The sequence below is a fragment of the Quercus lobata genome, chromosome 5 (genome assembly GCF_001633185.2).
Source record: "Quercus lobata isolate SW786 chromosome 5, ValleyOak3.0 Primary Assembly, whole genome shotgun sequence".
NCBI classification, from domain to species: Eukaryota; Viridiplantae; Streptophyta; class Magnoliopsida; order Fagales; family Fagaceae; genus Quercus; species Quercus lobata.
This window is the reverse complement of record NC_044908.1, coordinates 36,840,485-36,854,989: the sequence shown is the minus strand read 5'-3', so window position 1 is coordinate 36,854,989 and position 14,505 is coordinate 36,840,485. Positions and strand designations below refer to the sequence as shown.

Here is a 14,505-nt window from a genome sequence, read left to right as displayed (position 1 = left end):
GGAGGATGTAGAGCTAAACTAAATGTCTTCAATTTGAAGAAGAATGAGAGATATAAAATGAGATAGAAACTGATAAAGTGTACGTGAGTGGAGTTTTAATTTATATATTTATCCTCGTTAGTTGAAAACTTGTAAGTGGATATGATAAGGATATTTTAACCATAAAATTTCAGAAAAGAAAAGCCGTTAAATAATTGTACAGAACATTTAATTATTCAGAGGAAGGAAGCAGCGAGGTTCTACTGAGGCAAATTAGACAACGGGTCTGCCAGGTGGCAATTCTATTCGTGTCACCTGCACGGGTATTGAAATTGAACAAAATTGAAGAAGTTTTTATTGTATGCCGAATCGAGTAATTTTTTTTTTTTTTTTTTAAGAAAAAAAAAAAGAAAAGAAAAGAAAGAAAGAAAGAATCGATGGTTGAGTTAATGAAGAAGGCGGTATTAGAAGAAGTTGAAAAATCCTCCTTAGAATTTAACAAGCGATCCAAGCACAAGCACAAGCACAAGCACGAGCACCAATCTCTGCAACAAAAGGAAATGTACAATCCCTTTGATGATGAGCTAAGCCCACTTGGTTTGCATCTCCGAAAGAGCCCCTCCCTTTTGGATTTAATCCAAATCAGGCTGCTTTCTCATCAAAACACCCACAACAACAACAACAACAACAATAATAATGATAAGCTCAAGGCTTCGAACTTTTTGGCTTCACTTCTTAGAATCGGGACATGGGAGGTATATAAATTTATATTCATGTTGCCTGGATTATGCTTGTTGTTGACTTTCTATTCTATTTTGTAGTATAAGTCGAAGTACGAAGGAGAGTTGGTGGCAAAATGTTACTTTGCAAAGCATAAGCTGGTGTGGGAAGTCCTTGATGGCAGTCTTAAGAATAAGATTGAAATACAGTGGTCGGATATTGTGGCTATCAAAGCAATCTATCCAGATGATGGACCGGGAACTTTGGATGTTGTGGTAAATTCAAAAAATTCCTTTTTTTTTTTTAAATTTAGATTATGATTGTAGCTAGATTCATGTTCTTTGTTTGTTTGACTCAGCTGTCTAGAAGGCCCCTTTTCTTTAGGGAGACAAATCCACAACCTAGGAAGCACACCTTATGGCAGGCATCCTCGGATTTTACAGGTGGTCAAGCAAGCGTTTATAGGTACTTCATTTTTATTAAACTTACAATATTTTATTATTATTTGACCCAAACCTATGATTGCGTGTTTATATTTTACATTTCATTTAGAGCAGATCATATATCTTTCTTCCTTCATCATTATCTTCTTTGATGTATGATTCACTGGGAATTACAATTACTTCCTAAATGATATGGTGTGTGAATGTTCAAAATGTGTATAATACACTATGAACTTTTAGACCCCCAATTTCCAAATTATCAATTCAAGCTTATTATCAAATAATTAATGTGCGGAATATGAACATAAGCATATGACAAAATTTATAAACAATCTAAACCAAATAAAATCACATCCACAGCAGAAATTAAATGACAAAAATTAAGGGAAAAGAGATGCAAACACAAGGACAACACAACGATGTGTTATAGAAGAGGAAACCGAAGCTCTCGACGTAATACCTCTCTGCTGCCCTCCAAGCGATAAATAATTTATTAAAGAATGTAGTTGGGATACATGAACAGCAGAAAACCCTCCAAGTCTAATCTATCCAGTGTACCTAAGCTTTCTAAGCTCCTATTCCAACGAGGTTATGCCGAACCTATTTCTTCTTTAACTTACCGGATTCCATTGTAACCTATAACATCAACCAATATGAATTGGTTCCTTTCGAACTGCTTCCCAAAACACCAAAAAACCTTCTCACAGATATGGATAAGGTAAGAAAATGATTTGGTTAAAGAACCTCTCAAGGATGTAACAATAGAGAGGATGAAAGTTGAGAAATTTGAAGAGTCACTATGTAAAAATTGTGGATGAGTCAATCTTATTTTTTTTTAGGGTTTTTCTCTCAAAATTCTCTCTGGAAGCTCTCAATATTTCGTGGGTATAAGGGGTATTTATACTGGAGTGAGAAAGGAATGCGAAGAGTCAGTTTTTCCATAACAGGGTGGACTGGCGACTTGATTGAGTCGCGAGTCCAAGCCGCGAGCTAATTGAATGGCCAGTCTGGACTTTTTGTCCTGTAGTGCTACAGCTAGCATGACAGTTCAGCTTCTCTGCATGCTTCATTCGTGTGCATTTTCTGACAACTTGCAAGTCATGAGCCACCCGCGAGATCCAGCCGCGAATCCCTGTTTCATTGTACAGTCTTGAGCATTTCTTTACACTCTTTCACACACTACACTTACATGATTCTCACCTAAACACAGGGTTACCAATTGCTAAATTACAAGTAAATTTGGCACAGAATAAAACCAACAAGATAGGTTAATTAAATTCAACCTTACAGTGTGTTTTTAATTAGACCAGCTATAGAGATTGTAGGGTTAATTAGAATTTTAGGTTTCATGTAATTACTGGGAATAGACAGGACGAGATTTAAAAAAAAAAAAAAAAATGGTGCCAAATGTAAGAGACTAGGATTAAACTTATTAAATATCAGGGGCAAATATCTAAATTGATCCAAACACAGAGTTGTAACTTGCATTTTAGACTGCAACTAATCAAGAGCATGAATCACTTCTGTGTTGTATCATTAAGATTCTAAATATGTGATGCTGCTGCGGTTTTTGATATTGTCACAGGCGACATTTTCTACAGTGCCCACACGGGATGTTAGACAAGCACTTCGAAAAGCTTATTCAGTGTGACCCTCGTCTCAGCTTTTTAAGTCAACTACCAGAAATTGTGTTAGAATGTCCATATTTTGAATCCAATGTTGCTGGGTTTGAGGAGCCAAATGAATATGGCTCTGATATGAAAAGTGAAGAGACTTCGTTGGGGGCTGTGGCATCACCATCTGGAGCTCAATCATCATTCTCAACAAATGAGCAAGAGTTCATTGCTAGAGCCCCAGAAAATTATATTGAGGAAACTCCTTCACCTAGTTCAGGTAAAATTGTGTTCCTGGAAGTGAAAGTAATAGTTGATATGGTTATAGCTAAATAACACATACTCGTCTCTCTTTAAACTAGAATATGATATGATGATAAATGCATATCCTTCATTTAATATTTTTATGTTTCATTTCAATGGAAATATAAGATTTGGATTTAGTTTCTAGTCCAAATGACTTGAATAAGGTATTGAGAGAGAGAGAGAGAGACATTTTCTGTTAATGAATTTCAGTTTTATCAATATGTGGATTTGAAACAAGTATATAAGATGTTATTCCAAACTCATAACATTACAAGTGTTTTTTTTTTTTTTGGTTGTTGTTGATGGGATTACTAGTGTTTTTGTGGGAGAAAAATCCTCAAAAAAGGTTTAATTCATCTTGTGCTGTTGAAATTCTTATCAAACAATTTGTACCAATAATTATCCTTGAAATTCATTGACTATAAATCCTCAAATTCAAATGCAACCTTATAAAATTATCAAAATATAATTGTTCCTGTGCTAATAGCTGTAAAGCTTCTCATCTTCAGTGACAAGGATAATTCTGTTATTCTGTGATTAGGTTAAAGGCTGAATTTGTGTGGACTCTATTTGTTTTTTTTATTTTTATTTTTATTTTTTTATTTATTTTTTTTTTTATATATATAAAAAGGAAAAGAAAATGACACATAATAATATGTGGACAAATTATTTTCAATGAATACAACTCACAAAGAGTCAATAAAGTCAACAAAAGGCATCAAAGGGATGTTGCCTAGAGCAAGCATCCAATCAAACAACGATTTGCTCTTTGATAACATGAGCAGGTCACTCAACACCATTAAGGACCCCCTATTTCTTTGTACAATCTTTGCCAACTCTCCAACATATCATACACAGATTTCGGCATCACCCAAGCTAATCTTGGAGAGTGAAAACAAAGGACAATAAATATGTTGTCATAGAACAATGAAGAAGCAGGTGATCAACAGTCACACCGCTACCTCTACACACACAACACTAATCAACTATCAAAATATGTCTTTTGAAGGTTATTAATTGTAAGGATTTTCCTAAGGGCTTAATCCACGCTAAGAATGCCACTTTTCATGGGACCTTGGCCTTCCAAATTTTTTTCAATGAGAAGGGAAAGGCTTTTAGAGTAAATAAATAATGGTTTAACAAATTTACATTGTATAATTTCAGCAAAACTCGACAGATTTCTTAGAGATTGGATGTATGGGTTGATACCAATGACAGACATGATGGAACTGCATCTAGCCATTGGTGATTGGTGTGTTCCAAGGGATGACAAATCTGAAGGAAACCTTATTAGAAAGGGGATATGAAAACAAGCTATCTGATAGTATTATTACTGCCAGGCACTTAGGTGAATCTATTGAAAGCTACAATTTTTTTTCCCTCTTTTTCTTTTCATTTTCGACTTTTTTATTGGTAAGTTACATACGTACGTCAAATGTTTTGAACTCATATATTCTCAAAAAAGAAAAAAAAGAAAAAAAAAAAAATTCACCCTCTACCCATTCTTGTGTGAGGGAGTGCCAGTAGAGCTAGAGTTCATTGGCGCAATCTTAGAGACCAATTAAGGATATGCCATTTTTCTATCATCTCATGTAATGTGCCAAAAATATTTTCTCACCATTCATTAATTCTAAAAGACATGACATGATTATGCTGGTAGCTAAGTGTGCCTTAGTGCTGTTCTAGGTGGAAGGTAGCAAGGCTTGCTAGTAGCTTGCAGTGAAAAAATTTCTAACTCTTTATAGTACTATTTTTATGTTTTAGTTTCAAAGAATATTCTTAATTAAGTTATAGTACTGTTGTTAAGTTTTGGGTTCAAAGAAAATTCAGGAATGTAATATCGTGTTTCTTTCAAGATATGAAAAGCAAGGTCTACATGATGCTTTCTGTTGTGTAGGAAATGCAGAAAATCATATGCTGGATAAGAAAATAAAAAATGCAAGATACTTATCAAAAAAAAATTAAATAATAAAGCAAGCAAAATTAGTGCAAGTTTGTAGCTAGATGAGGTAAGAGTTTCTTTGGTGATGTTTGGTTTGTATGACTAGAAAACATTCCATGACGGTATGATAGTAAGATTGATAGAAGTTATTGATGTTCCCTCTCACTCTAGTGGTGGGACGTAGGCTTAGAAGATTGGTTGCAGATGGTCTGTGAATGTTTGTGATTATTGGTGCAAGTCTGCAAGAGAAATAGAATGATGATGCGTTCAAGAAAGAATGATTTTTCTGGAGAGGGGGAGAGGCTCAACTTCTATCTATTCTCAAAGGAAATCTCAAACTCATTTATTAAAATCTCAATTTTAGAAGGCTTATGCTTAGTTAGCAATTTATAGCTTAGGGAATTAGTTATGATGACCTTATGATGATCATCATCCATAATTGATTTGTTAGATTTTAACTTCCATATTTATCACATGCTAAAATACAATACAATGTGAAACTAATTACAGGTTTACACATTTCAAACACATTCTTTAATTTGAATACATGCCTATCTAACTACCAAAATTTAAGCACATGCTAAATTAATTTGTTACATGTTGGGTCCGCACAGGTTAACTTGATTGGTAGGCCTTGGGTTATGCTCCCTTAAGGTCCTAGAATCGAGTTCTAAGATTACCCAACTCATGGTTTTTGCGGGCAGGTCATGCATCTGGGGTTTAATTGACAGGGGGTGAGTCCAAAAGGTCCCACCTTGAAGAGATTCCCGTCATAAAAATTTATATATATAACACTTCCCCCTAATGTGATATAATGATCAGTTATAGGCCTATATGACATCAATGCATCATGAAAATAATGAAATAGGCTCGCTAGCATATTAAGATGATATATGAAGAACCTCTATTTTAGTACACAAAAATTGTAAAAATAAATTCGAAGCTAAAATTCTTCTATCCTTGATTCTAGGGAAGATTAAAAGTGTTCCATTATCTCGTTGGAGAACAAGTTATCAGAATTAAAATTTTTGTTTTAATTCATTGAAGAAGAATCCTGTCTATAATATTCATGAATGGAGGTGGAAGAGTAATGGAGGAGAGAGAAATGTGTAGTGGATGAGAAAAAGAGAGCAGAGAGAAAAATATACCTATTTTTGGGATTAGAAATAGGTATGAAATGTTATAAATAAGGATAATAAATGAGATCATTATCATAATATCAATATTAATGAGTGCATTTTTTGACCGTTGGATCTACTTAAATCCAATAGTTTAGAAAATGTGTAACTTTTTAAAGTTACACCAGGTGTAATTTGAACCCATCTCTATATATATATATATATATATATATATATATATATATCATGTTGGCAAATTGCCTTGTTCCTTATTTATTCATGCTATACTTGGCCAATTGATTCCATGCATCCCTTGAATTTAGCCCCCACATGTGCCAACTCATCCTGTCACATGCCTTGGCATCTTGTCGTGTCACATCATTAAGGCATGCATTTGTTATTATGTTCCTGATGGTTACTTGATAAAATTGAACCATATTGAGAGTACCTTGTTTTCGACACTACCTTGTTATTGTTCTAGATCTTCTAACTAGTGTCTTATTTTAATATATAGTGATGGATGCTAATAAAATTGAAGAAATGAGGAGTATTGCAGACAAAGATTCAAAGTTTCTCAGCAATTTAGAACAAATTAAAGTGCCTGTGCTTCATCCATCGATGTCTATGAGTGATCTAGTGAGCCACTTTGGACATTGCATTTCAGAACAAATGGCAAATGATAGACCCATCTTTTCTGGCAACAAACGTGGAAGGGACATTCTGGAGGAGGTTACCCAGATCTTGTTAAGCGACAGTCAATCAACATCAGCGTCTGACGAGCAGTCACTCATGTGTAGGGTCAATTCTCTTTGCTGCCTTCTGCCGAAGGATCCTTCAACTTCACAAAACTTGCAGGCCAAATGTGATGACAATATTGATATAAACAGTGATCAGAACATGGGTGAAGCTTTTGCTGCATCAACAAATGAAAGTAATCCTGCAGAGGGTGATGGTGAGTCCAATGATGGTTCTGGCTGTAAGCAAGCACCAGCAATGTCGAGGAAGGACTCATTTGCAGAGCTGCTTCTAAATCTTCCAAGGATAGCCTCTCTCCCTCGGTTTTGGTTTAGCTTGCCAGAAGATTCTCATAATCATTCTAGATAGTGGTCCTCAACTAATCTTGTTTTAAGTGTGAAGCGTTATTTCCTCTGTAATCTAGGTTGTGTTTGCTGAAACTTGTAAAGCTTAGGTAAAAAATTAACTTTAGACAGAATCCTGACTTGATCATATGGTGAGGGTGATGTCTGTACATTTTCTGTATTACCTCGTGTATATATATGTAGGTGAATTCTGTTGTATCTGTATTTTTATAGTGCATCTGATATAGCCATGTAATATTTGGTTAGCCAAATCCATTTTTTTGGCCTCCAACGAACTTGCTGGCAACTTAACAAATCTTTTGAAAGCTGAGTGCTGAACATTGTATCTTTGCTAAATAATTACTGACCCAATTTTTATTTGCTCCCCATTGTGTTCTCTCTCTCTCTCTCTCACTTCTGGGGCAGCCACTGCTACTTCCTTGAAGCCTAGCTTGCTGCCGTAGAAGCCACTGATGCCAATAACAGATCAAAGGGGTATTCCAATGGCGACAAAGCCAGGGATGTTGGCTAGGGTGTTGAGTGCCAACGAGAGTGTTCTTGTATTCCAATGGGGATATTACCTGCACTGCTCACCGTTGAAGATCAACACCACTAATCTTTTAGCACTTTTTCTCATTGATATCGTTGTAACCACTACCAAATTTGTTCGTGTTGCAGTTTGGGCAGGTAAATTTAACTCTGTTAGGTTGTGCAGGTGGTGTAAATTTCACTCTGTTGGGCTGTGTTTTTGGGATAATCTCTACACTTACGATTCTTCAGTTTGGATCTTTGTTTGGGGCTTTCCACTTATTAATTTAACTAACAAATACATTTGATGATTTGATTCAAGTTTTGCTTTTGGAAGTTTGGGGATGATGTTGCCACTAGGTGTATAGGTTTTGATTGAGTTGATGAAGAAATAGCTCTAGAGTGAGAACAAGGTGACGAAAATAAGGTATTCATATTTGTGAAAATTAGAGAAAGCATATGACCATTGGTAAAAAAAATATAGAAGAATATTTAAATTATATAAAAAATATATATAGTTTTTGTTTGGGAGTATATCACAAAAATAAGGTAGGTAGCTATAATCGAAAAAGGACTTTCTAGCAAAAATTTAACTAGAACTTTGTTGAACTAATCGTGATGCTCTAATAAATGAATTGCTATAATATGTACTTCATAATATATGCTAATGGAACAATTACAAACAAAGAGTATTCATCTCCAATGCACTAGCAGTACCAACCTGTGCAATTATATATATAAAACCTATGTTTTGAATGGTTGATTTCAACTTTTTAGAAACTTTCTACAAAAAGAATAAACAAACAAACAAACAAACGACCGAACAAACCACCACTATGGTTCATCTGAGCCTTCATCTGGGCCTTCTTCTCCCATGGACTCGTTATCATGTAACATGTTCATCAACATAGATATCTGATCTTGTAGCACTGCATTTTCTCTCTCGACCTCTGCACGCTTGCTTCGTTCTTGCAGAAGTTGAAGTTGCAGATGTTCTAGGCATTGGGCATCCTCTTCCAATTGCTGATTTAGGCCATCAATTTCCCTGTCCTGCATGTATAACCAAAATATGGTTCACGTTTGTATTGCAACCCCATCACTGTGTGTGTTTGTTGGTGCGTGTGCATGTGTTGCTGAGGAGAGAGGTTTGAAATAGAACCTTTCTGTTCATTTCCTGCACAGCAATCCTCCGCATGCTCTCAACAACATCCACATTGACTAGCTTTCTTTTCTTTCCAATCAGCCAGCCTTTGGGATAGTTTGTGGAGTCAAAGTCAGGTGGAGGGAGTAAGGATTCAGCTGATGGTCGTCGGCCATTTATATTCATTATTGGTTCTAATGGTTCAAACAAGGCCTTTCGACGCTCAGAGATCATAGAACTTTCAGTAGAGTCCTGCGCCTTCTCTTCAATCAGAGGTTCTTCCTGTTTGTTGGGTGTTTCATCAGCAGTATCTTCTGTTACCTTGTCTATATTCATCGAGCTAGCTGTTGGAAACAAGTTACTATTCTAGTTCCAACAAACTTAGAGACGCTGCATATCTATACACTAGCATAGTATCAAACACAATAGGGAGGCCATAGTTCCACCATGCCATTTCTTCAATTCCAGCATAGCAAATATTAAGAAAAATCATTTAATACATGGGTGGAGAATGGAGAGTGCATCCAACATAAATTTGGCTAATTAGGCAATTGCACTATGCTAAATAACAAGTACCAAGGTCTAATCAGGCAAAACAGCAGATAAGTAATAATCAATACTAAAAGATCCACTCTAGTTTTCGGGGCATTTAAAGGTGAAACTTGATGCCCAACATTCATATAATGACCATGTCTTTAAGTCAAAAAAGAAGTTAAAAATTAAAAACTGGATCAACCCATTTCATGTTATCCAATAAAGGGCCATTCACTGGATCACTATATGGAACACAACACCCTTTCTGATCAAAAAGTAGCAAGCAGCGCTTATTTTCTCCCTTGGATGGAGACCTTGGATATAAACTAGACTTGTATTTAGTGGCATTTCACTTCTTATTTTATAAATTTCATGTTTTAAGTGCATTTACTTTATAATAAATGCATCAAAAGTGAGTTAAATAAAGCTAAAAGGAAATTGCCAATAAAACTACATTTCATAAATTGTCCAAACACAACCTGACATGTTTTAAGAGATCTATGATTGCATTCCATCATTTCCTAGTCCCCCAATTATTCATTTTGCTTTAGACTATGCAATAAATTTTTAAAATTTTTCATTTTTCAGTAGCTTCTATTGCAATTACTTAAGGGTGCACAGAAAAGAAATGGTGTGAAATGTTTGTGAACCATTTAGTGTGGACATTTCAAAATATGCAGAGTCTGTACATTGCCTTTTTTTTTTTTTTTTTTTTTTTTTGTAAGTTAGTAGGTACAGTTTTTTTATTTTTTGGTAAGTAAGAGTTATGGGTGTTCTTTCATGAACAACTCCAATAAATATATATAGCAAAAAGTGACATGTTTTTAAAAATATTATCCAAGAAATTAAAAATTAAATAATAATAGTTGGGAATCCTATCTTTTGTTCCAAGGAATTTGGTGTTGACTTGCAAGGGCACTCTGGTGCCAAATACAAATCATTTACTTATACAATTGTGTGTTAAGAGTGAACTCCAAAAGGTTCAGCACCTGGGAATGGAAATATTTACAAAGACAACATAATATTACCATTAGGAAATTTATGTTACAAAAGAAATCAGCCTATACATATGCTAAACGAAGAAAACAGGTAAATAATTAATATACGTTAAAAACAATAAAGAAATAAATTAATTGTGGACACCACAGCTTATGCAATCCTCATCTCCAGAACTTATTAGGTCTTGTTACTGAACTGAGATCAAGGGGAGTACTGGCCATATCGCAATTGTGTTCAATGAAAAATGTGACCAATTAGGACATGCCACCAATTAAATATTTGAGATTTATTGTCATATAGAGCACAAGACCAACAAAGACCACTTTGCACATGTTACATTCTCATTGGCCCCAACCTCTGTTGTTGCATAACTGCAACAACTATGGCTAGCAATGCTCCTAACAGATTACCAAAACAAACAAAAGTGGCATGGTTTTCTGAAAGGATCGTTGTGAATAGTTTCCAAAAACAGCATGCTAGTTAGGCACAACTTATAAATTCAAGCTTTATTTATCCTTTTTTTTTTTTCTGTTATTTTATTAAAAATTCTTTCTAGTCCGTGTCCTAGTTAAGGCAGAGCATATAGGCTAGAGCACTTTTACTTCTCAAGAAAAGTGAAAACACACACTTGGTATGACACTTTTATCCCTTGATTTCAAAACAAAAAATGCTCATTAATATCTTCAAAGCCACGAATGATCCAAAGTTTTTGCAAATATTTTACAATAAAAAATGAAAATTGACAAAAAAGAAAAAGAACTTATCTTTATAGCCAGTGAACCAATTGCTCATTCTTTTTATTAAAAAAATATAAAAGACCTTTGAAATTTTTTTATGTTTGCAAGCTAAACCTTTCAAAATGTGTGTGTGTGTATTTAAATTAGGGGAGGGGAGGAGAGGGTGGGGAGCATGGACCACCAAGCTAACACCTAGTTCCACCCCTGCATTAGTTAGTTATGTTTCCCTACTAGAAGTGGAAAATGTTTCTTATTATTTTTATTATATAAAAAAAAAAAGTTGCAACTGTAATGAATAACTAGATCACTATTAGACAAAAAGGATTAGGGCCTATGAGAGAAAGGGATTTAAATTTTAAGAGAGCAATGTCAGTTAAGTATACATGTGTAAGTGGAAGGCCATATGAAGAAAAAGTATAAAAAAATCGAGGAATTATTATAACATTATTGAACCCAAACTTATAGGCTCCATATAACACAGTGGTTTTCCTCTAATTGAAGTCTTCCTAAGCTATTTTGGGACTTTGAGAGGTTGTTGGGTTCACAGAAGTCCCCAAGGTTCAGCCCACACAGAATATTTTCCCAACTAATGATGAGCTTGCCAAGTTAAGGAGTCATTATTCAAAAAGAATATGGAGAAAAGCCGTAGAAAGGCTGGGGTTTAATATAAAAATAGAGTAAGAGAGTTTTATATGTGGTTTGGAGAAGAGTTCTTTCAAGAAAATAAGGAGAAAACAGGCAAAGAAGAGTGTCATATGCTATTTTGGGACTTTGAGAGGTTGTTGGGTTCACAGACGTCCCCAAGGTTCAGCCCACACAGAATATTTTCCCAACTAATGATGAGGTTGCCAAGTTCAGGAGTCATTATTCAAAAAGAATATGGAGAAAGGCCGTAGAAAGGCTGGGGTTCATTATAAAAATAGAGTAAGAGAGTTTTATATGTGGTTTGGAGAAGGGTTCTTTCAAAAAAATAAGGAGAAAACAGGCAAAGAAAAGTGTCATATGCAGGAGACATAAAAGGTGAGTGTGGAGCAAAGAGAAGTAGGGTTTTTTTTTGAGAAGAGGGTTTTGTTTTTTTCAAGTTAGACATAAAGTCGAGAAGAATTAATCAATTTTCTAACTTGATAGTTTTAAGCTGCGTTTGGATTGCGTTTGGAGAAGGATTTTGTTTTTTAAGGATTGATTAAAATTCTTTGTTGAATTTCTTAATTCACACAAGGTTAAATTGTGGCCTAACAATGTTATCTATCATATATAAATCAAGTTTTCCCTAAAATATATACACCATAACCATAAAAAATGATCTTTTATATAATATAGTTGGTGAACTTCCCAGCCACAAAATATATAGCAGATCACGTGCCTCACAAAAATTAAGGTTATATATACAGGGTTTGGCTTACCTCCGATACCTTTTTAACTGAAATCCCATTTTGTTTTAATGAGAAATTACTACATCTTTCACTAACTAAATAAAAAGAGGATATTAAAACCCACTACCACTTGCCATTGTATATTTAAAATAAAAAGACATGTCTAGTTAAAAAAGTAATAGAGGTAAGCCAAACCCATATATATATATATATATATTGGGTTGAGAATATTCCTAGGTACCTTCATTCATAACTCATAAATCTCCAAAAATATTATAAAGCCCGATAATTATTTATTTATAAATAAATAAATAATATCCTAGCAAATACATAAACAAAATATTTATTTATTTTAAAGATGAAGAAGCTATTCAAATTTCAAAGTTAGTATTAGTATTTTATAATATCCTAGCAAAAGAAAAGATCAATAAAATAGGCAATTGGGTTTTGGCGCAAATACATAAACAACCTAGAATATATATATATATATATATATAAAAGAAAACTGAGGATACCATGAGAGCTTGTTTAAACAGCCCATCGCTTATAACTACCGCAAGAAAAGAGTGTACGGAAAGAAAGAAAGAAAGAAATATTCCGTTATAATAATAAGAGAGAGAAAGAGAGAGAGTGTGTGTATTTGGTGAGTTTCAATTCAAGTAACGTAGGGGCAAAGTCAGCAACTCGAATCTTATAAACAATTTTCATATATAAAATATTTCTATTTAACATTTTGAGGTGACAATTTGTTAAAAGGTTGTTAAAATCATCTATCCAATTAAAGCCTGATAATTCAATTATTGTCAAAAAAAAAAAAAAATTATTAGTATGAAGATTGTTTCGGAAAATATTACAAATTTTACTAACAATTACAAACTGAAATGAAAAAATAAATATTTGGAAGTCTTTATTTTTAAGCAAAAATTATATAGTAAAATATGTCCCGATCATCACTTGATTAATTCTAGCTTGTGTTAATATATCATCTCTATCTCTCTCTCTTCAACAAACACGCGCAGGCAGGCGTATAATTACAATGGTGATAGAAGTAGAAGCAGAAGCAGAAGTAGAAGTAGATGAATTCTTTAATACTAATAATAATAATTCAATTAAAGGATTAGCTTCATATGCACATAGAAACCAAAGGATATATGATCTGATCATGATTTACCAAAATAGTTATAGTAAGAAAGCTACACCAAGCAACAAGTTCTATGTATTATGAAAATTAACCCAAGTATTGGGACAAAGGGGCTGGTAGGTAGATTAGGTGATGAGTTTGAAATTCTAAACTGATTGAGAATATAAATATATAGAATTTAAGTAGGTAACAAGGGAAAAATAATAAAAATTAATGAAAGAAAAATGGGTACCTGATGATGATCTCTTTCGGGATTTCCAAAAAATCCGAGGAGAAGAGACCGGAGAGAACCCTACCAAAGCTCCATCCTCCACCTTCTTCCTTTCCCGATTCTCATGATTTTGGTTTGCCATTGAACAAGTACAGCAAAGAGAGAGAGAGAGAGAGAGTTTTGTTGTTGTCGGATAAATTAAAGTCTAGTCTTTTATGAAGAAGATAATTTGTTGTATGTTTGTTAGCTCCAAGATGAAGATAATTTGTTAAGACAATTATTACACGGACGGGGGACCACACAGTTTTTTAACGGTTCAGATTTCTAGCATTTTTGGTGGACGATTTTATGTTTACAGTTGTCTCTTCACCATCCAATTGGGTCCCATCATCTATCATTTTTTTTTTTTTTACTTTTTTATTTATTTTTTTTCATAAATGTCCCTTCTTCTTCGCTAGTTTTTAGTTTTGCAATAATTGTAAAATAAAATGTTTTGTAGCATTATTATCTTTTTTATGCCTTTGTCTCTTTTTTAATTGCTTCCCTACGTATGTAAGGTCTTTATGGATATTACTTATTAGATAAATATAAAAATGAGTTGAAATAGTACAGTAGGGTCTATAAATAGTACAAAAAAGTAC

At 34.0% G+C, this 14,505-nt stretch overlaps 2 protein-coding genes across 4 annotated transcripts; one reads left to right on the top strand and one right to left on the bottom strand.

Annotated features, from left to right (window-relative positions):
- The first annotated feature begins 279 nt into the window (after window positions 1-279).
- LOC115992951 lies at window positions 280-7,530 on the top strand. Of its 2 annotated transcripts, XM_031117199.1 has the most exons (6): window positions 280-734; window positions 801-974; window positions 1,058-1,164; window positions 2,728-3,035; window positions 4,226-4,409; window positions 6,636-6,720. In XM_031117199.1, exons 1-5 carry the CDS (start codon window positions 417-419, stop codon window positions 4,366-4,368), a joined length of 1,050 nt encoding a protein of 349 aa, XP_030973059.1. In that variant the 5' UTR covers window positions 280-416; the 3' UTR covers window positions 4,369-4,409; window positions 6,636-6,720. The 2 variants fall into 2 exon arrangements, with proteins under 2 accessions (XP_030973059.1, XP_030973058.1); XM_031117198.1 differs by lacking the exon at window positions 4,226-4,409 and having other exon boundaries at window positions 287-734; window positions 6,636-7,530.
- An 817-nt stretch (window positions 7,531-8,347) lies between these two features.
- On the bottom strand, window positions 8,348-14,105 carry LOC115989729 (protein HEADING DATE REPRESSOR 1). Of its 2 annotated transcripts, none has more exons than XM_031113563.1 (3): window positions 13,886-13,974; window positions 8,888-9,267; window positions 8,348-8,778 (listed from the first exon to the last, which is right to left on the bottom strand). In XM_031113563.1, exons 2-3 carry the CDS (start codon window positions 9,203-9,205, stop codon window positions 8,563-8,565), a joined length of 534 nt encoding a protein of 177 aa, XP_030969423.1. In that variant the 5' UTR covers window positions 9,206-9,267; window positions 13,886-13,974; the 3' UTR covers window positions 8,348-8,562. The 2 variants fall into 2 exon arrangements, with proteins under 2 accessions (XP_030969423.1, XP_030969422.1); XM_031113562.1 differs by having other exon boundaries at window positions 8,364-8,778; window positions 8,888-9,213; window positions 13,886-14,105.
- Window positions 14,106-14,505: the final 400 nt, after the last annotated feature.

Excerpts from the sequence above, each read along its gene's own strand:
- LOC115992951 (XM_031117198.1), top strand. The coding sequence starts at position 417 with ATGGTTGAGTTAATGAAGAAGGCGGTATTAGAAGAAGTTGAAAAATCC. Across the intron at positions 735-800 it reads TTAGAATCGGGACATGGGAG|TATAAGTCGAAGTACGAAGG; the intron begins GTATATAAATTT and ends TCTATTTTGTAG. Across the intron at positions 1,165-2,727 it reads GGTCAAGCAAGCGTTTATAG|GCGACATTTTCTACAGTGCC; the intron begins GTACTTCATTTT and ends ATATTGTCACAG.
- LOC115989729 (XM_031113562.1), bottom strand. The coding sequence starts at position 14,006 with ATGGCAAACCAAAATCATGAGAATCGGGAAAGGAAGAAGGTGGAGGAT. Across the intron at positions 9,214-13,885 it reads CCGAAAGAGATCATCATCAG|CTAGCTCGATGAATATAGAC; the intron begins GTACCCATTTTT and ends TGTTTCCAACAG. Across the intron at positions 8,779-8,887 it reads TGCAGGAAATGAACAGAAAG|GACAGGGAAATTGATGGCCT; the intron begins GTTCTATTTCAA and ends TTATACATGCAG.